We start from the raw sequence: 21,257 nt of genomic DNA, 5'->3' as shown, positions 1-21,257 counted from the left end.
CACACGCACACATGCACACTCACACAGTGATAACCTCAGGGTAGCAAACCTAGGGAGGCTACCATCTGCAGCTGACGCGGGCTTGTATGCCTGGTTTTGGGAGGCCCGTGAATTAGGCATCCATCACAAACTATCAGGGAACCAGGAGTGCTCAGTACCTAAGCCTGGGCCTGAGGCTCCCTGCTCCCTAATGCCCCTCTTTAGAGAGAGCCTGGACCCTGGGAGGAGACAGGTCTGCCATTCCTTGCAGGATCTCAGCCAACGAGGTCTTCCCCAGGCTGCTCAAGAGACCCTGGGATGCCCGCACTGATCTGCTCTCAGGGAGCTTCAGAGAGCTCCCTTCACTCCCCCCCACACCCTGGTGGCGGCACCCACCGGTGAGACTTCCCTTCAGAACCGGATTTTTTGTAGAGGTCCGGAGCAGAGTTTGAAACCGCAGGTCCTGTGCAGTGGCGGGCAGACACATCCTATCCGCACAGAGGGGTTACTGCTGCTTTCAAAATGAGGAGGCTGGCAAGATGGCTCAAGGCAGCGGCAATCGCTCCTGAGCCTGACAACCTGAGTTCAATCCCAGGGACCAACATGGTAGAAGGAGAGAACTGACTTCTATGACTTGTCCACACGAGCATCGAGTCCCCACCGACATTAAATAAATACACTAATTAAACTCGTTTCAAAAGTCCTAAGGTGGCTCTGTTGATGAAGTATCTGCCACAAGCAACAAAGACCCGAGTTCGAATCCCAGCACCCGGGTAGAACCAGGTATGGTCCCTTGTATGTGTAATCCTAGTGCAGAGTGGGCAGAGACGGGCAGCGTCTCACTGTGCTAGCCAGGCAGTCTAGTCAACCAACGAACTCCAAGTTCAGTGAGAGACCCTGTCTCAAGAGATAGGGTGGATTGAAACAGTGGAAAACGTCCAGCTCTGGCCTCTCGCTTCCCCCCAAATGAATGTGCACTTCTGAATGTGTGCACACACACACATGCACGCACTCACACACACTTAAAACCTTTAAGGCCATAGGGCAAAACCTGAGTCCAGCGGCTCCTGGAAAAGATGGGGCGATCAGGCCCTCTGAGCCGGGGATCTAGGAGCACTCAGCCTCTGTCCTGAGGGGCAACTGCACTGCCCACCGCCCCCCATTGCTTGACTTGCTTCCTTTGCCTCTCTGACTCCTAGGAAAAGCTTCTCAGTCCCTACAGTGTGGTTTCCCTCCCTGCATGAACACGAGCTGCCTTCTGGGACCTTTGAGAGTTGTGCTCTAGGGGAAAGCTTCAAGTGGCTGGGGGTTATTCTGACTTCCCCCTACGTTCTTCTTGCCAGCTCATCAGCCGCCAGAGGTGAGGGGGCACTGGCCCTGTGGGGGCTCTGCCCAGTGATGCTTGTGGAAGGAACTGGTGTCAGAAAGCAATGTCAAGAGCAGAGGCAGCTCCAATGTGTCCCTGTGACAGCGGTTCTAGATGGCCCAGATGGCAAGCCCCATCATGTTCCTCAGTTGCCTGGCAGCGCAGACCAAGCTTCCTGTTTATGAGTGGTCCTCTGTGTCTGCCCTGCTTCCCCCAGTGCTCTCCTTTAAGCAGGACTACCATTAGACCTCACAATGCCTTCATAGAAATAGATGTGGCATTCACTGCTCAAGTTGCCTTACTCCACCTACTAGGGTTGCTACAGCATACTATTTTGGTTAGAATGCTTCCTTCCATTAACCTGAAGTTACTGTAAGGAGTCTACAATGGCCACTATGTGACTAGCGTCTTATAATGGAGTGATGCAGTCTGCACTGCTGTTTGGGACAGTCCTAGTGAAAGTAATGGGTTAGCAGGCCAGCTGAAACTGGGCCTGGACCCAGAGCAGCACTGTGGCGGGACTGCCGGCCGGCCTTGCAACGTGGAAGCTCTTTTAGCCTTCTCAGACTTTGTGGTACCCACCTGAGTCATGTGGGCAATCTAAGAATCCATGTGGAGGGGCATCGACAGGAGTCTGACCTACTCCTGGCCCCTCCCCCTTTGATCTGGAGCTGAGCCAGCTGGATAGGAAGAAGCCACAGAACCAATCGCAGGAACCACATTCTCCTGATATACGGGGCACACTTAATACAATGCCCTATCTTGGGATGGGTTCAGGTTTGGGTTAGAGCACTTCTTTGCCTGGGGCGGGGAGGTCTGGGGTGTGGAGAGGAAGGACCTAGTTCCGTCTCCCCAGAATCCCTCACCACAGGGTTCCTCAGCTCCTCTAGCTGGTCCAGTGTCCAAAATGCCATCCAAATGTAGGCACCTTGACAGTTGGAAGACGCTGCTACTCTCAATTCCTTGGTGTCTCAGATGTGCCACATGAACAAGTATGGGTTCCTTGCCCTTCAGGAAGAGGCACACTTACTGCATTCTCATGACTCAGTGTTCCGTGCCTCTCAATTAGGGGCCAGAGGGGCTGAAGCTGCTTAGCTGCCATCTTGCTTCAATGGGGGCTGTTGTTGTTCAGGAATTTCTTAGAAATTCCCAGCAGTCGGATTGGGCTTACTGCTTTTCAGGCAGGCTCTATTTGGAACTTTGGGTTATATTATCTGGGTTCAGCATCTAGCTGTTCTCCAGGACTTGGCTGCAACGTAACAATAGGAACTTTCCAGGCATCGGATATGCCCTCGGAGAACAGATATGTCCTCCTTGCAGAACTTGTAGGCAGTGAGGATGGAGTAGCTCAGAAAGCCACAGACAGCACCCTTGAGAAGGAAGCAACAGGGAAAGGAGTGGCTCCCCAGCTGCGTGTTCTACAGGAAGAAGGCTAACTCCACACATTCCCAACCCTTATCCACCAGAGTTTATTTGCTCAAAAATGTTCATCTTAAAAGGCGTTTATGCGGTGTCTATTTTTTGATAGGCTCTATTCTAGGGACGAGAGGAGAGCCAGGGACAAAAAGGGCGATGGCTTCCTGACTTCTGCCTCAGGGAGCTTCTAGGCAAGTTCAGGAGATGACATCAAATTATCCAGTGTGTGTGTGTGTGTGTGTGTGTGTGTGTGTGTGTGTGTGTGTGAGAGAGAGAGAGAGAGAGAGAGAGAGAGAGAGAGACAGAGAGAGACAGAGAGAGACAGAGAGACAGAGAGACAGAGAGAGAGGGGCTTATGTAGGCTTCAGGGGAATGTCAGGGAAGAATGCCACTGCCAATTTAGTGTTTAGACAGAGTGTCCCCAAGGAGGGGAACAAATGAGTCAAAATCTAAAGAAGGTAAGGAAATGAGCCATTGACCAAGACGCCAGAAAGGATTTAGAATCAGGAAGAAGGGACCTGGTGGCCCACCCTGTCACCATCATGGTGCTGTCTTTCCTCCCTCAGCCCCCTTCCGAGTGCATGGCCCACACAGCCACAAGTGTATTTGCATTTTTGCTTCCTCTCCGCTACAGCAGACATTTCCCTGTGCATTTTTGGTCTCTGTGATTACATACTAATGGATGCATAATATTTGTTTAAATGGCTGTAGCCACTGGGCCAGCGTAAGCGGTAGCTGCATCTCATTTTCCCACAGCAGGGTCTGCGGTCAACAGCTCTGTGCTCTGATGACTTTATCTCCTTGGGATGAGTTTCTAGCAGAGAGAGAGCAGGGTCAAAGGTGAGGAAAGCAGCGTGGCCTCAGCTGCATGATGCTGTGTCGTTTTCCTTTGGAGACAATATATCCATTTCAGTCGGGGAGGCAGTCTGTAAAAATGCAGCCCTATCACGCCTGACTGATAATTCTCAGTAATGCCTCCTCTCAGAAGGAAGATGAACACTGGCAGCTGGAGGATACAGACTCAGGGCATGGCAGGTCACTGGTCCCCACCCTGGAAGGGGCTGCACTCACGTGAGCTCGGGATAGACGTTCTCCAGGTACCAGCGGAACGACTTACAGTCCATCTTCTTCCTCTGTTCGATCCGTGTGGCCACACTGAAGGGAAAGACGAAACAGGGCAAAGGCCATGATGTGGGGAGGGAGGTCCCCCTTTCCATATGTCTCAGGTGGTCTATACTAACATCTGACCTGAACACTCAGTTCTATATCTCCTCTGTCTTCTCGGTTTCTCCCTGAGCTCACAGGACCACATTTCACCCTCAGCCCCTTACTCCCCGAGAACCTGTTAGCATGTACAAACTGTCCCGGTCTTTTACAGAGGACAGAGGATTTCATCAACTTCCGGTTTAGGAGATAGGGTCTAATGGGAAGAGCAAGCTGTGAACATCTTTCAGGAGTCTGGCAGGTTGCAGCCTTCTGATGTGCTGTTGGGACGTGTGCTTGAATCTCACCCTTCTCAGCTGTCCTCTAAGGACCTTTGTAGCCCATCTGAGTAAGCTAGGCCTCAGCTGCTCCCCTTGGATTTTTGTGAAGATCAAAAGGGGATATGGGGACATGCAGGGCTTAGATGAGACTAGGGCCTCAGGAAATATTAAGCACTCGGTGGCTCGTCTTTTTCTTTCTAAGGATAAATAGAAATAAATAAGTGTGTGTATGGGGGGATTCGTTTATAACGGATCACTAACAATGCCTTCAAACTTCTCTGACTACGAAACTAACAAGGAGAGCAGCACACCTTCAATCCCATGGACACACGGGTGGGTGCACATCTACACGCGCATACCCAATGGAATCAGCCTCAGAGGATACTATGTTCCACAGAGAGCCATCAACCCTGATTTTCTAGTCTGTCTGGCACAACATTCATCCGTCGCTCCCATCTCATCTTCTCCTTTAATGCTGATTCACTAAAGTGATTTCATAATCCATCTGCATTTCCAAAATGCTTAACCAGACAATGGCCATCGCAGGCCATGACCGGAAAGAAGGCTGACAGATCGATCACAGGTTTGGATATCTGTGGAGGCAAACCTGCATTGTCCTCTTCAGACAACCCTTTCGTAACTGCTACCTCAGATGCTGCTCTTCCTGAGGGCAGCTTTGAATGGGCGACACTTTCAACTTTCATGGGGACACTTCCCTTCTTATCTGTCTCCAGGAAGTGTGTAGGACCAGGGTCTATACCCTTCCTCCCAGAGCTCAGAGGAGCCAGAAGAGCCAGGACTCAGTTACTAGGGAGACCGAGATATCCAGTATGCACCTACTTCATACTTGCCTGGCTGTGCAAACATGGGTCGGGGGAGACAGACAGGGGAGTCAGAGGGACCCACCTGCCAAAGGCCTTCCCGATGGCCGAGGGCCGGGCCTCATAATAGTATTGCTTGTACTCGTCCATCCACACCTCTGCTGTCCTCTTTGTATTCCTAAGAGCAGAGAAAGGGCAAAACAAAGGTATCAGACAGTGGGGTGGTCAAGGTGGGTCAGTGTGAGTTCTTACAGCTTTTAAACACGCTGTGGAGACTTAATCTACAGCCCCATGTCTGCCAGGCAGGCACTCTGCCACTGAGCTCAAACCATGGACTCCTTACTTTTAATGAAATTTGGTCACACTATGCTACCTGGGCTGGTCTTGAACTCACTCTGTAGACCTCGAAGGCCTTGAAACGTCAATCCTCCTGCCTTAGCCTTTGAGGTAGCTGGGATTGCAGGCCTGTGTGATCAGGCCTGGCTGTTTGTCGATTAACAAGAAGAAAACAAAGATGGGCTCCATCTGTGCAGTAAAGAGCAACAAGAATCCCAGCTTTACAGGCAAAACAATACTGGCTCGGGGTAAAATGAATCGTATAGTCTGTCCTGCCAGTGATCTGTCAGGACCCATGACAGCTCTCCACTCAAAGGAATCTGTTCTATTGAAAGACCTGTTATGTGGACAAAAGGGACGCACGCAAGAATAGTTGCCTAAGAAAACACTGGCAGCAAAATAAATGTCTTTCAGTAGGAAAATATTTCTAAGCAATGGAGAGTGAGGCAGCCTTGGAAAAAGACCAGGGTTAGTGATACTGATGAGGACGGACAGCTGTGACACAGTGCTAGAGAGCCACGCCCCTGGAAGGGCACATGCCAGAGCCATGGCCCTGGAAGAGCACATGATGACCACCTGCCAAGACAAACATAAGGGTCTCTATACAAACTACACATGAGAATGCATCTGAAGTCTAACATGGTAGTCCAGCCATCTACTAAGAGGAGATGGTTCTACTTAAAGGCTTCAATAGCTGCTTCTGAAAAGACAAGTGGGCAGACGGGAGCGAGAAAGAACGAAGATGGCTTTCCCTTTCTTCTTGAATACGATGAAGAGTTATTATCATAAATATGTAAATATCATCTGCATGTCAAAATTGGTATTGGTTCTGCCTGTGTGTTTGCAGTAACTCTCTATGACCTTTACTATGAAAGTGGGGTGCAAGGGGGCTAGACAGATGGCTTGTTGCTGTTATAGAGGACTTGGGTTCAGTTTCTGGCACCCACATAACTATTTGTAACTCCAGTTCCAAGAGATCTTGGCACCTTCATCTGGTCTCCTCAAGCATCAGGAATGCACATGGCATCCATCCCTAAATAAATCTTTTTGTTTTTGTTTTTGTTTTTTAATGGGGTGGGAGAAGTGAAACAAAACAAAAATCATTCATTTAGTTAGATGTGGAAAGCACTGGTCCGACCTACACAAACCAGCATGGCTAGGTGAGGGGAAGACGTGACCTTAGCAGGACAGCTCCCCTGTCCCCAACTCCTCCATCAGGTCACGGGGTGGTCTTCCAGGACACTATTCGCTCTCCTGTGAGACCCAGCGTCATTTGTGGCTGGGAATATGCATGGTTGGCTACCAAGTCAAGTCAACATGTGGGCATTGGCAGCCATGACCAACAACTGAGGTTCAAGGAGTAAGGACAGCAATAATCGGCTACTTGGCCATTTGTCTAAGACTTGTGGAGAAAGGAATTTGAGACAAGAGAGACCTAGGGGCAATGCTCCAAGTTCGTCCTCTCCCCTCAGAAATACCCAGAGTGTCAGACCTGGGATGGCAAATGGAGGTTGCAACCCAAAGGCACATGCATTGAGAGTGGCTAGCTGGGGTGTCTAGAGTGAGGGGAATCCCATGCTTCCTCCAGGGTGTTTCCCATCCGGACCTACCTGATATAGGTTAGGGCATTGCCTTCAGGGAAGTTGTAGGGATGCCGCTTCCTGAAGACATGGCCCACTCGGCTGCAGGGCACAATCTCCAAGCTGCCACCACACATCCATACCCTGAAGGAGAGTTCTGTAGGAGATGACAGCATCAGAAGAAGAGGAGGGGTCCCTCCAGGTGATGGTGGGAAGAAGGGAAGGGGATAGATTTCTTTCTCTTTGTCTCCTTGAAAGTACATGCTGGGATGATGTGAGCTCTTGTGGTAGATAAAAAGGGGTATTTCCTTGTACAAGCTCACACCATGCACACACACATACCCTGTGCATGAGCCCCAGGAGAGCAGTGGAGAAAGCTTTGAAGGAACAGAAACACAGAACACAGGCGGGAGACAGGCACCAAATGACAGCATCTCCTCCAGCCCACGGGTACAGGCTCCAGCCGGACCCGAGTTAGGAAGACCAAGCTTCTTGCAATAAGTTGGAGATTCAATGGGGGAAGACTCCTAACATTAACCTCTGGGCGCACACACACACACACACACACACACACACACACACACACACACACACACATGTGCATGGGACAAGAGGTTACTGTCAGGAGTCTTCTCCCATTTGCTTTCCAACTTACTCACTGAGGCAGGGGTTCTCGTTGATACAACTCCTGCTGGCCAGGTGGTACTGGGGATCCCATGTGTACATTTCAAAGACTGACATGTGGGCCACCACCACCACTTGGCATTTATGTGGGTTTTGGTGATTTGAACTCTGGTTCTCATAAATTCGTGGCAAGAACTTTGAGCACTCCCTAGCCCAAGCCACACTTGAGTGAAATTCTTCAGTTCATTTGGTGAATGTTAACTGAGCATTTCTTATGTGTTGTGCACTGCTCTAGATTCTCATGGGGGGGGAGCAAAATCATAAAAATGAGGAACCAAAACTACAAGCAAACAAGATTATGTGAAGAACAGTGATAAACTCAAGGCGGGAAATGCAGGGCCTGAGAGGGACAGTGGAGTCGGAGGCGTGGGGCTAAATTTTAATTAGGATTACTAAAGAGTTTTTCTTTTGTTATTATTTTATTTTGTATGTGTATGGGTGTTTTGTCTGCATGTATGTCTGTGTGTCAGATGCATGCCTGATGCTCGAAGAGGCTAGACGATAGTGTTAGATCCCCTGGAACTGGAGTTAGAGACAGTTGTGAACTGCCATTGGGTGCTGGGAATCAAACCCCGGTCCTCTGGAATCGTAGTCAGTGCTCTTAACCACTGAGCCATCTCTCCGGGCCCTGATCTGAAAATTTTTCAACTGAAAAGGGGACACTAGAGCAGAGAGCCGAAACTGGCAAAGATTTGAAATGGGTCACGAAACTCTCAGGGGAAGGATTTTCCAGAGGGTCGTGAGCCCAGAGAAACAGTCACAACCTGTGAGTTCTGGGCAACCAAGGCCTGTTGAGTGAGGCAGGGTGTGAAAAATGAGAGAGGAGAGTGGAGTGTATGCATGGGCTTCTATGAAGGAGCCAGCAATAGAGCTCTGGTTGTCGCTGTGAAGGACGTGAGAGTCCTTGCAGAATTTGAGCAGAAGAAACCCTAAAGTGACCTTCAAGGTTTGGACATCTGCCAGCCCCACTCCTGGTGGCTTCTGAGCTCCCGTTTGTGGATGTCTCAGGGGATATGGGTGCATGGCTCAGTTTGGGTGGCTCCTGTCTTTCAACAAAGGAATAAAATAAAAAGTTCAAAGCCATCAGAGTTAGGAGTCTCTGGGCCTAGCACCTGACCCTCTGAGGGCCACAGCCAGCCAAGACACTTCTTTGAATTTCTTCTGAGGAACAGAAGCCTGGCCAGAACCTCTCTCAGCTCTGCCTTTCAAGTTCCCCCAGCCTGGGAGCCTTTGCCTCAGGCAGAGTTTGAAGAGAGCTATTTGATCATTCACTGGCTTCTCTCTCAGTTCCCAGCCTGTTTAAAAAAAAAAAAGAAAGAAAAAAGAAAGAGAGAAATGTCTGCATGCAGGAAGGCTAGGCCTTTTCTAGCCTGCTGGGCCTGCCTCAGCTTCATAGTAAAACTATTTTGCCAAACCTTCAGGCTGAGACCAGGACGCAAAGCAGGTCACTGGGACTGCAAATACAAGAAATCGGGTGATGATACATGAGTCACAGTGCCCCACCTCACAGCATCTACTCATATGAGCTCTGCCTATACACTCCGAGAGTGATCGGAGGGGAAAAAAGCCTGTGCCGGTTTCCACATGGTTAGACAGTGCACCTGTTTTCCCCATGCTGCAGGAGAGGACAAGGTTCTTGCCCTAATATCTCGCACAGGCCTTGAGAATACCTCACCACCACTCAGGGACTCTGCTGTGAAAGACTGTCACACATGGCACTTTCTGACTGAACTCAGGAAGACAACACCACTACCGGTACCCTAGTGTCACTCGGGTGGGAGACCACCAGCCCTATCTGCTACTCCAGAAACCTGGTCAGGTAAGGAAGACTGTGAGAGGAGCTTTGAGAGAAGGACGAGACAACTACCCTTGCTCCCAAAGACTGTGGAATAGACTCTGCCCTCCTAGGTTTCTCTGGGAGGCTCCTGTTTAGACTGATAGAGCCCTATTGCTTCCTTCCGTTGGCACCCAGGTGTGGCCAGTAGGAGGCAGCAGCAGCTAGAGATTGGTGAGGGGCAACGCCTCCACACACCCGTGAGAATGCAGGGCCTGCCAAGGGGTGCTTGCTTCTCCATCTTTCAGACCTGGGAATGGCTGGCTACAGCTCCCTGTGGCCACAGTGCCGCCCAGGACTGTGCTGGCTAGCTAGTCTTCATATCTGGTCCACATTGCATATGAATCCTGTGAACACCCAGGCAGGGGGCTGCATTTACACTGTGTGTGTGTGTGTGTGTGTGTGTGTGTGTGTGTGTGTGTGTGTGTCCTGATGTACACACAGTCTCATGACTATTTTACTGGAACCCTGCAAAACAGGGTTCTTTCCTTCTTTTGTTGTTTCTTTTGTTTATTTGTTTCCTTTTGGTTTTTTCCCAAGGGACTAAACTGAGGTTATCCAAGTTGGCGTCTTCTCCCAGTGACCCAGAGCAGAAATGCTTGAGCCTGGGCTCCAACCTCAGTTGGTGGCACTCTGAGGAAGCTCAGTCAGCTACTTCCCCTCTTGTTCTGTTCCATCTTCCTCTTGCTGTCCCAGGCAGCCCAGGAGGTGCCATCCTCCTGGGTCTGATGGTCTCACACACAGTGATAACAGCCATGGCTTCACTTCTATTCAAAACAAGCTCTGGAGGAAACCGGGTCCCAGAGAGGCTTAATTTGCCCCAAACCAAACAGGCTGAAGAAGCCCAGTCAGAGCCTGTACACAGGCTTTTGCCTCCATATTACATAGGATCACCATGTGCTACTCCCTACCTCTTCTGGAAGAGAAGCAGCCACATAGTTAACCTGTGTCCAGCCATTACTGTTCCTATACACACATCTGGCCATTTGTCCCCTGGACACCTAAACTATTTTCGACTAGCTGAACAGATCACTCTCTGTGTTTTTTTTTACATCAGGTAAATGGAGACAGTTACCTCAGAGGGTCCTTACACTGATTAAAAGACTTAAAACAATGTCATATCTTTAAGAGCAGGGCCTGAAGTATAGACTGCTCTGTCTAAGCTTCAGTGTTGCTCTGGTGGCTTACTATTATTAATTTATTGACTCACCAAAATTCTCTCCTCCCCAAATGTCCATCTGGGCATCATACTTTCCCAAGTGGTTAAACCAGGACTTGTCGATCACGAAGATTCCTCCAGCTATAACAGGTGTCCTGAGAGACACAGAGAAGTTGCAACCTTGAAATGTGGAAACCAGGATCCTCCCTTCTGGCTTCAAGTCCCATCCCACAGAGTCACTGAGGCAGGAGGCCTGGCCAGCTCTCAGGGCTGTCACAACTGTCCCCATGGTCTCAGTCTTCTCTGTTCCTATAGGCAGGTCTGAGGGCTCAAACAGAGTCAGCTCCTAGACTGGACACCCTTGGGAGCCCTAGCGATGATACACACTCCAAAGAGCCTCCCAGACCTCTGGCCCAGGAAGGAGGGCTCCCCGCAGAGGACACAGCAGGCTGACCTGATGGGTTTAGTGGGATCTGTCCGGGTCATCTTCTGCTCCAGTGGGATCTGCTCCCACTTGAAGTGCAGACTCCAGTCGAATCCTACAGGCAAAGTAGAGTGAGAGTGGGCTCAGGAAGAATTCCCTATGGGCTTTGGACTTTCTTCTCCACTCTTTAGTTTCTTCTGGTCAGACTGGGGTGGCAGAAACCATTGTTCCACTACTCACATAGAAACATGTGCCTACCTCACATGCTGCCCGCCTACTAAGAAGACAAATGCTACAAAGGTGGAAAAATAAGATGAGGTATCCATATTATAGCAAGGTTGGTCAGCCAGGCTCACCCACTGGCTGCCTTTGGAGCAAGGATCCGAATGAAGAATATCATCCATATATGGACATCCGGGAAGAGGGAAGTCCAGACATGGGCAGCAGCAAGTGGGTGCTGGTTTGATTATGAGAATGTTTTCCATAGGCTTATCTATCTGAACTCTCGGTGCCCGGATGAAACTGTTCTGGAAGGATTAGGAGCTGTGGCCTTGTTGGAGGAGGTATGCCCCTAGGATGGGCTTTGGGGTTTTAAAAGCGCACGCCAGGCCCAGTGCACTCTCTCTGCCTCCTGCTTTTGGATCATCTGTAAGCTCTCAGCTACAACTCCAGCACCATGTGTGCCTGCCTGCTGCTGCCACACTTCCCACTGTGATAGTTATGGACTCATCCTCTGAAACCATGAGCCCCAGACCAATGCTTCCTTTTATAAGTTGCCTTGGTCACGGTGTGTTGTCACAGCAATAGGAAAATAGCTAAGACAAAGTACAATGGCCCTGAGGTGACTTCTCAGAGGGAAATGGCCGGCTTCCCTTAGGATCTTACCCAGCTTCAAGGTCTAATTCCTGGTTGGGTCCACTCAGTGGGTAACCAAGCCCTAGAGAAGACCTGTCTAGCTCCAGTAACAGACTTTCAAGAGCAGCAATATCCAATAGGACCTTCTGTATGACAAATATGTTTTATATCTAAATGGCTCAGTGGGGTCACCAAAACCTTGTGTGGCTGCCAAAACTGAATATGGGTTAAACACTTGAAATGTAGCCAGGACAACTAAGGAGTTTAATTGTAAATCTTATTTAATATTAATTAATTTAAAGAGACACATGTAGCTACTGTCACCTGAATTAGGTAGCTCAATGCCAGGCTCTGCGGTTGTCAAAAAGGACAATAAAAGCAAGCCACCAACTCAAGCCACATATTCCATCTAAAACAGTCCAGAAGAGGCCAGGACAGAGATTGAGAGGACAGGACAGGTTGAGACCTTCCTAATGCTGTGACCCTTTAATACAGTTCCTCATATTGTGGTGGACCCTCCCCCCCCACCATAAAGTTATTTTGTTGCTACTTCTTAGCGGTAGTTTTGCTATTGTTATACATTATAGTGTAAACATCTGATATGCTCAACCCACAGGCTGAGAAGCACTGGGCTAGAGCAATCGCTCAGCAGATACGAGCATTTGAGGCTCTTCAGAGGAGAGCTTCCATTTCCAGTATGCACATGGTGGTTCATGACCATCTGTAACTCCAGTTTCAGGGGATCAAATGCCCTCTTCTGACCTCTGTGGATAGCGCATGTACAAGGTACATATACATGCATGTACAATATAAATAAACAAATTATCTAAAAAACAGCCCAGGAGTCACATGAAAACAACATGAAGTTAATTTGAATAAAACAGTCTTAATACAGTCTATCTAAAACATTTCCGCATGCAATCAATACAAAACACCAAATGAGATGGTTTACACTTGTCCCCACTAGAATCCTAACCACTGCTGTGGGTTTTATATACTTAATAGCCCATAGCAAATCTGACTAGATGATTTTCAAGGCTCAGTGGCAAATGTGGTGAATGTGAACCACGTGAATGGTGGCCTCTGGGGTGTGTGTTAGGAATCCAGGAGAGGCCACAGGCTCTGTTCTTCCTGTCCAGACAACTTCTCTCCACAAGACTTCCCTTAGGCCTTTGGCTAAGTTCCCTGGACCAGCAGCACTGGGGAGGAGTGTGTCCGTGATGAGGGGAAGGAATGACTGACTAGCTGGCCCCACCTCTGACGTATGTAAAGCGCTTACAACCCCAGTCTCTCCTTCTGCCTCCTCATCTTCTCCTGGGAAGAATTGGCAGAGTGAGACTCGGGAGAGCACTTGAACCAGGGCTTTCCCCTGCTTTTGCCTGCCTCTCTTCAAGCCCAGAGGCCCTTCCTGAGGAGCAGGACCCACCTCCTCGAAGATCTGCAGATGCTGCCAGGTAGGCAAAATTGTCCAGGCTGATGACGTCAATGATGGGGCTCACCACACGGGTGTGGTCCTAGAAGAGGAGGATTGGAAGGTGTGAGGTCAGGGGCTTCTACACAAAGAGGCCCAGCTGACTGCTCTGCAGAGGGACTTCTGGAACATGGGGTGCTACAGTTTCCCCAGGCTCTTGGAGGACCCTAGGCTGGACTAGATCACCACACACACCTATCTCCAGGCACAGCATTACTCTTTCTTCACTTCCTCTCATGTCATTTTGAGCCCTCCTGGGCTATCTCCTGCTCCGTGATTTCCTCTCTGACTGCTGCTGGCTACAGTCACCATCATGGTCTCGACCATCCTGGGACAGTGACTCAGTCGCTGCACAGGCTGGCTCTGCTGCCACAGCTCTGAGGAGTTCTGTTCTCTGCTATTCACCTCTCTATCTTCTGGAGTTGAATCTCCTCAAATGGGCAACAACAGGGGAGGGCCAGGGACTATAGGGTTCTGCTTTAAAGTCAGCCATCACACAGAATGCAAATCCAATTTTGAAACACTGGTGTATAATACAAATGTTCCTGATTTCTTGAGTGGGGGTAAGTCATGATGTATACCCCAGGAAATCCTAACTACAGTTGGTAAGCCCTTTTAATACTCCATTGAAGGTCATAGACCAGAGCCTCTTTCCCCAACCCCATTCTGCTTCCAATTCTTTTTTAAAAAGATTTATTTATTTACTATATATATATAAGCACACTGTAGCTGTCTTCAGACACACCAGAAGAGGGCATCAGATCTCATCACATATGGTTGTGAGCCACCGTGTGGTTGCAGGGAATTGAACTCAGGACCTCTGGAAGAACAGTCAGTGCTCTTAACCACTGAGCCATCTCTCCAGTCCTCTGCTTCCAATTCTAATACCCTCTCATCCAAGCCAGATGTGATGGCACACACCTGTTTACTCAAGCCTGAGGTAGAAGGATGGTGTGTTCAAGGCCAGCTGGGCTACACAGCAAGACAACAATGACAAAGTGACAAAGCCACTCTAAAATGTTTCTTTACATCTATTTTTCCTACCTACCTACCTACCTACCTACCTACCTACCCACCCACCTACCCACCCACCCCACCTACCTACCCCTACCTACCTACCCACCCACCCACCTACCTACCTACCTACCTACCTACTTACCTTCCTACCTATTTATTTACATGTATGTATGAACCTGTTACAACAGGCACGTATGCTGCATTCAGTTCTCCTCATCTACCCTGTGGGTCCCAGGAATCAAAGTCAAGCCCTCAGGCTCAGTGGCAAGCACCTTTACTCCCTGACTCCAAAGCCCCACTTTGCATAATTGGAAACCCCTAATTCACTCATGGCTTGGCTGTTCAAAGCCTGGACAACGGCTGACAAGAGAAGCGACTGTACCTTTTCTGTGCTACCTAGGGAACCAGCCTCTCCCTGTTGAGATAGAGTTCACATGCTACAAAGTTGATAATTTGTATTTAAAAGTATAATTCAGAGAACTTTGTATTCACAGAGTAGACTATCACCATCTCGTTTTAGAACACTTTATCATCCCCTCCCTCAGAAACAAAACAAAACAAAACAAATAAAACAAACAACAAACCAAACCCAGCCTACTTTCTATTTCTATGGATTTTCTAACTTTGGACCTGTCCTACAGATGGGATCATATACTATATGGCCTTGTTGACTATCTTTCATTTCTCAGGTTTTCAAAGATGATATACATTGTAACTAATCTCAGTGCTTGGTTTTTCTGGCTGGATAATATTCTATTATATGGATATACCATAGCCTCTTGGCTACTTTAGCAATGATCCTGAACATAGGTGTAGTTCTTATTTTTATTTCCCCAGAATCTATATCCAGCAAGGGGAACTGCTTTATCACAGGGGTAGCTCTGTTTAAACTTCTAGAAACTTGCCAGACTGCCCTCCAAAGTCTCTGCTGGGGCCACTATAACGAGCAATGTGCGAGAGCTCCCGTGTGCCTGCACCCTGACAACACTTATTATTGTCTTTTTGATTTTGGCCATCCTTGTAAGTATGAGGTACAATCACGTTTCCCAACAAACCCATGAGCTACTCTTGTTTGTGTGTGGCCATTTGTAAATCTTCTTTAAACAAATGCTCAAATCTGTTGCCTGTTTTAAAAATTGGGCTGTTTTTCTTCTCTTTCTTTGTCTCCCCTTCCTCCTCCTCTTTTCCCTCTGTTTCCTTCTCCCTCTTTTTTTCTTCTTCCTTTCACAATGTAATCCAGGCTGGTCTGGACTCAGGTATTATCCTCCTGCTGATGTTGGGATTATAGGCAGACACACCACACCCAGACGGGACTACTGCCCTCTTAGGGTTCAGTTGTAGTGACCTCATCCTTTTCTGTCAGCCCATCCTGATGAACAGCAAACACATGGCAGGAGCCTCCTGCTCCCTCTTCCCCTTTCTTGGAGAATTCCAATCTGCACTGCTTCCATTGTGCTTTCCAGCCTGATCACAGATTTCCCCAGCCCAGGATCCTGTGTGCCCATTACAGTGTGAGCTTCTGCTGTGTGCCTGTTACAGTGTGAGCTTCTGCTGTGTGCCCATTACAGTGTGAGCTTCTGCTGTGCGCCCATTACAGTGTGAGCTTCTTGGCTCACCAAACTCCCATGCAATGTGATTCTTGTCCCCCAGCAGGGACAAACATGACAATCATACTCATGTTTCAGGAGAGACAGCTGGCTGGGTGGGGTCTCTTAGAGGTAGCAGACCCTGAGGCCTCCTGCAATGCCAGCCTAGCTCTGCAGATAGTGAAGGCTGCCAGCACCGAGGGCATCTCCTGAAGGGGTCCAGCACCCACAGACAGGCAGCTCACCTCCATCACCCGCTGCAGCATTGGCTGCAGCCACTCGACGTTCACCTCACAGTGACTATCCAGAAAAGTGAGAACTGAGGCTCCTGCCACATCTGCCCCACGAACCCGGGACCGGATCAATCCTGCAAAAGGAAAGGAAGAGCTGAGCTACCACCCTACCAGTGTCCCCAAAGTCCCAGGGTCCTCACTGCTTCCGGGACTGTGATCTCTGAGCTACTGTGGCTAGCCTCCTCCTTGTGCCTCTGTTTCTTTCCTCCCTCTTTGTCTCCCACACCCTCATGGTCACCCAGGGTCACTCAATGCTCTAGATGCAGATGGCTTGTCAAGCTGAGTGAGTGACAGACCAGATGACAAAACCAATCCCTTTGAGAACCTCCATGGTTCTCTCCAGCTGCACAGCCAGATGTGACAGGGAGAGAATCATCCTGACTGAGCAGGGCTTGGGCTTGTATGCCAGCCATTCACTCACCTTGAATGAGCATTACTCGGCTTGCTTCCTTCCTTCCTCCCTTCCTTCCTTCCTTCCTTCCTTCCTTCCTTCCTTCCTTCCTTCCTTCCTTCCTTCCCTTCCTTCTCCTACCTTTCCTCCCTCCTTTCCTCCATCCCACCCATCTTCCTCCCTTTTCTTTCTGTAGTCTTGGGGATCAAAGACAGGGTCCTGTACATGCTAGATAAACATTCTTCCATTGAGCTGTATTCCCACTGCTAGGCCTCAGTTTCTCTCTTACCTATACAATTAGAAGCCTCCATAACCCAGCCTGTAGAACAGTAGAGCAAGGAGACAGCCTAGTACCAGAGACCCACATGCATTAGATTCTTCTGTCCCCACCTTCATTTCCTAGTGGTTTCACTAACTGCTCACTAACTGACTTTGCCATTGGCCATTCCTGCAGGTGGCATGGAGACGTCAGTTAGGATAGCAGAGGTCTAGCTGGTTCTGCCCAGGCCAGAGCAACCACTCATGTCCTGTGAGCTGTAGGAAGGGAAGGGCCCCCATGCTGAGACCTCTGTCTATAGGTCACTAGAGACCCTTCCCTGGCCACACCCCTGCTCGTCACTCTTCCTCTATCTGACCGGCCATCAGTCCAAAAGGCTTTCTTCTTAAAGGAATGGAGAAAGCATAGGAGCATAAATTATCACCCACTGTTGGCAAAACCCTAGGACAACATAATCCCAAGCCTCAGCCTCTACTGCATAGTGGCTGGGAGACATTTCTCTTCAGCCTCTTCCTTGACAGTCTGAAGATTTCAGTTAATGATATCCTTATGGCTTAAATGGCCTTTCTTATATAATATCTATTACATATTTCTCTGACTCTAAAACCTTCTTGCTCCTTGTCTTGTCAAGTCTAAGAATGTTCTGTCTCTCAAGGTCTGCTTTCACCTCAGGCCACCCAGTCTGCTACCTGTGCTGCCAGGCCTGGATTCTCACAGGAAGAAGAACACATAGAGAGGGACTAAAAGGCTGGCCTTTGAGTATGTCTTCCAGGCTGGAATCCTGGCTCCTCCATTCACTACCTTTGGGAAATTACAGAACCTCTTGACACCTTGCTTCTCTGTGGGCAGAATGGGAGCGCTGGCTGTCATGCCTAAGGATAAGAATGTCAGGAGAGTCAATGTCTGCCACAGCCCTCCAGGGAGTGGGGCTGCTAGCACTAGTGTCTGTCTACTTGTCAGCTCCTGTCTCTGACTGCAGCGTGCTCGGCCTGCCCCACCCTCCCTTGCTCTCCATCACCTGTGTCTTGAGGTGCCTGCTACTCTTCTTCCTATGGAGGCCTATATCTCCCACCATTGAGGCCCACTCCGCCACAGAAGTCCCTCCTGCTCACCCTACTCCCGCTCCTCAATCACCACACTATTCACAGACATATAATTTGGCTGTGGCAAATGTTAAACATCCCCACACAAGCGAGCTGGATATCTAAGCTTACTCTTCATGCATGTAGGGTAGGCACATTCTCTCCTGAGGAATCTCCTTGCCCCCTTGCTTCAGTTTGTTTGTTTGCCTGTTTGCTTTTATCTTTGTTTTTTAATGGTGTGCTTGGGATTTCTCTGGTGTCTTCTAGGCTGGACACCACACTGTGCTATCACCGATGCTTCCTGATTGGTCACACCCTCCCCCCACTGATGCTCCAACACACTCCTTGATTGGTCACCCCCTCTCTCCCCCGTTTTCTTGGGGCTTTCCATCACGAGGCTCTTGTTCATCTCTATAGCAAGCCTGTAAGGCAGGAGAGTGCCAGCACGGTCCCATTTCTCAGACGAGAGAAGCAAGGCAGACCAAAGGGTCTTAGGATAATACAGAGCCCAGCACAGGAGTTGGGAGGTAGAAGACCACCACGGCACAGACCCAGTGCTTACCTTCCCGTTTGTCATTTCGAAGGCACTTGACCTTGGGGATCCTGGTCAGAAGCAAACAGTCTTCAGCTGAGGGTAGAGGGGGGGGAAGGCAAGCTCATTTAGATATGGGCATAAGAACACACTGGCTGTCATAGCTGAAGGGTAGCCCTGTCCCCACTCCTGGACCAGGCAAGGACCTTAGTGTCTATGAACCAACTCTAGCCAGGGGGCACCAGAGAGCACCTGGAGCATTAAAAGGGACTCTTTCATGTCAGTTTTAACGATGAAGGATGCTGTGGATATTGTTTCAGGGGTGTGTGTGTGTGTGTGTGTCTGTCTGTCTGTCTGAGTGTGCTTGCTTATGTGTATAAGCACAGAGGCCAGAGGTCAACCTCAGTGTCTTTCTCTTTATTCTTTACCTCTTTGCCTTATTTTCTGAGGCAGGCTCTCTGTCTCTCTGACCTTGGAGTTCGTAGTTTGGGTTAGACTGCCTGGTCAGTGAGGCACCCACCATCCGTCCCCCTCACTTCCCTGAGCACCGGCTGACGGATGTGCACTCTGGCACTTGGCCTTTTACGTGTGTCCTGGATACCTGAGCTCAGTTCTTCATGCGTGTACAGTAAGCACTTTCTCTACCGAGGCGTCTCCTCACCCCCTTGCTTCAGTTTGTTTGCTTTTATTTTTGTTTTTTAATGTCATCTCACGGGTGTGTCATTTCGACGATGCCACACTTGTCCTTTGTTAGGCTCCAAGATGAGGAATCACCCTAAAAAGACCAATGATTTGCCCGCCTGACAGAGGTTCCTGTGTGAGAATCAAGATGGCAGCAGAGAGCTTATCCCAGCAGCTGGGGAGCAGCTAGGATGGGGCATGGAGGGTCACGCAAAGGGAGGATGAACACTTACGATCCGAACTGAAGTCATCCACTAGTATGATCTCCTGGATCAAGCCGGCAGGAGTTCGGTTCAGAACACTGGAATAGCAGTGGGCACACGAAATGAGCCTGCGGTCAGCATCTCTGTAAAAGCCTCTCTCACCATGGAGGCTCCTGCCCGCCCCATGGCTGGCGGGGCAGGGGCTGTCTCTCTCTGGGAGAGGATACCAGGGCCTCATCACTCCGAGTGCTGTCACTAGGTACCCCTTCTTGGGTTACACTTGCATCTAAGTGTGCTGGGCCGGTGGCTGTCAGGCACCTGCTGTGTGGATACCCAGCTTTATGAGGCCCGGAGTCTATCCCTGCCTCTTTCCACTCAGAGCCTGCTGCATGTCTGCCTTCTTGGATTCGACCTTGGGTTTGACTTCTTACTTTTTGACTTCTTGGGTCTCCCAAAAGATTCACCAGATCTAGCTTCTTGGAAGGACAAGACTTAGGCTTCCAGTGCTTGCTGTTTCCCCCAGCGTCTGCACACTATCCCTGGCAACAAGGTCCTGTCTAGTCAGAAACTCCACACCGCCAAAGACCGCACGGGACAGAACCATAAAGGTGAGGGGCTTACCTCTTCACTGTGCGCAGGAGTGTGGAGCGAGCTTCGTTGTGGAAGGTGATGATGACACTGGTGGCTGGCAGGTCCGAGGAATAGGACAAGGATGGGCAACTGAGAAGAGAACAGGGGGTCAGAGGTGAAGAGGGTCAAAGGTGAGCAGTGGTGGCGTGCAAAGGCTGCTCAGTGCTTTTCTATACTCTGCTGTGCCCTGGGACAGCTTTGTAAGGCACAAGGTATTCTCGAAGCTAGGATAGAGCTCGCCTCCCACAACGTGATGTTCCATCCCACAAGGGCCCAGCACCCACTTGCTGGCTGGCCTGGGGTCCAGGAAGGAAGTTGCAGATTGAGGAATCGTCCTAAGCCTGGGGGTTCTTTGCCAAAGACCTAAAGTACCACCGCACACATGCACTGACCTTTGGGGAGGTTAAGGGTCTATGTATGGGCCTTAGGATACAGCCAGGAACCAGACAGCAAGGCTGCTGCTGCTGGGTCGGGCCAGTGGGACGAGGTGGTGGGGGAGAGAGAAAACCAGAGTCCTTTTTGCCTTCTCACATTCTGATGCTTCTTCCTCCCTGTCTCCCAGCTCTGGAAGGATCTGGCCAGAAATTCCTCCCACTCTGCCTGCAGGGTGGGGGTGGAGGGACTTCCCTCCCACTCTATAGCACTGACAGCCCTGCCAGAGCTATGGGGCAGGGGCAAGCCTGCAGGACAACAGCTTCCCAGAAGACACCAAGGGCAGTCCCTGCCACTCTGCTCCCTCCTCAGCAGCGCCGGGCTCCCCCACCCTGGCTTTGGACCCCAACTGCCTCTCCTCTCAGCAGTAGGAATTAAAAATCTTCCTTTCTGCCTGCCTTCCTGTCTATCCATCGCTCGCTTCTGTGAATGTATTCTTCCCTGGCTCCAAACCGCTGGAAGGCAGCCGCCTCTGCTGGTTTTCCTAAGCGCTGTTCTTTATTACAGTCGAGCCACACTACTCCAGAAACGACTGGCTTTTTTTTTTTCATTACAGTGTTCATGCCACGGACAGTAGCTCACGGAGTGAATCCCCAGGTCCATATCCTGCCCTGCAGAGAGGCTGGGTCAGACAGGCTGGGAGTCCCACTGCTAGTGTGAGGCCCCAGGGAGAAATCCGGAGAAGCTTTAAAATATCTCTTCTTGAGAGGGCTGTGGGGGAGGG

General features: G+C 49.8%; 1 protein-coding gene across 2 annotated transcripts in view; it reads right to left on the bottom strand.

Annotated features, from left to right (window-relative positions):
* Galnt16 (polypeptide N-acetylgalactosaminyltransferase 16) overlaps positions 1 to 21,257 on the bottom strand; it is a 92,095-nt gene that overhangs the window by 17,995 nt on the left and 52,843 nt on the right. For both annotated transcript variants that reach the window (XM_032908035.1, XM_032908036.1), the window contains exons 3-12: positions 20,093 to 20,191; positions 19,502 to 19,569; positions 18,618 to 18,683; positions 16,258 to 16,379; positions 13,365 to 13,452; positions 11,114 to 11,198; positions 10,711 to 10,814; positions 7,013 to 7,139; positions 5,152 to 5,244; positions 3,833 to 3,916 (exon numbers count right to left, since the gene is read on the bottom strand). In XM_032908035.1, the coding sequence (XP_032763926.1) occupies positions 3,833 to 3,916; positions 5,152 to 5,244; positions 7,013 to 7,139; positions 10,711 to 10,814; positions 11,114 to 11,198; positions 13,365 to 13,452; positions 16,258 to 16,379; positions 18,618 to 18,683; positions 19,502 to 19,569; positions 20,093 to 20,191 (936 nt within the window). The remainder of the gene's footprint in view (positions 1 to 3,832; positions 3,917 to 5,151; positions 5,245 to 7,012; positions 7,140 to 10,710; positions 10,815 to 11,113; positions 11,199 to 13,364; positions 13,453 to 16,257; positions 16,380 to 18,617; positions 18,684 to 19,501; positions 19,570 to 20,092; positions 20,192 to 21,257) is intronic.

This window comes from Rattus rattus, chromosome 7, assembly GCF_011064425.1.
Source record: "Rattus rattus isolate New Zealand chromosome 7, Rrattus_CSIRO_v1, whole genome shotgun sequence".
Taxonomy (NCBI): Eukaryota; Metazoa; Chordata; class Mammalia; order Rodentia; family Muridae; genus Rattus; species Rattus rattus.
The sequence above is the reverse complement of the archived record's forward strand: the minus strand, read 5'-3'. Positions and strand labels throughout refer to the sequence as shown.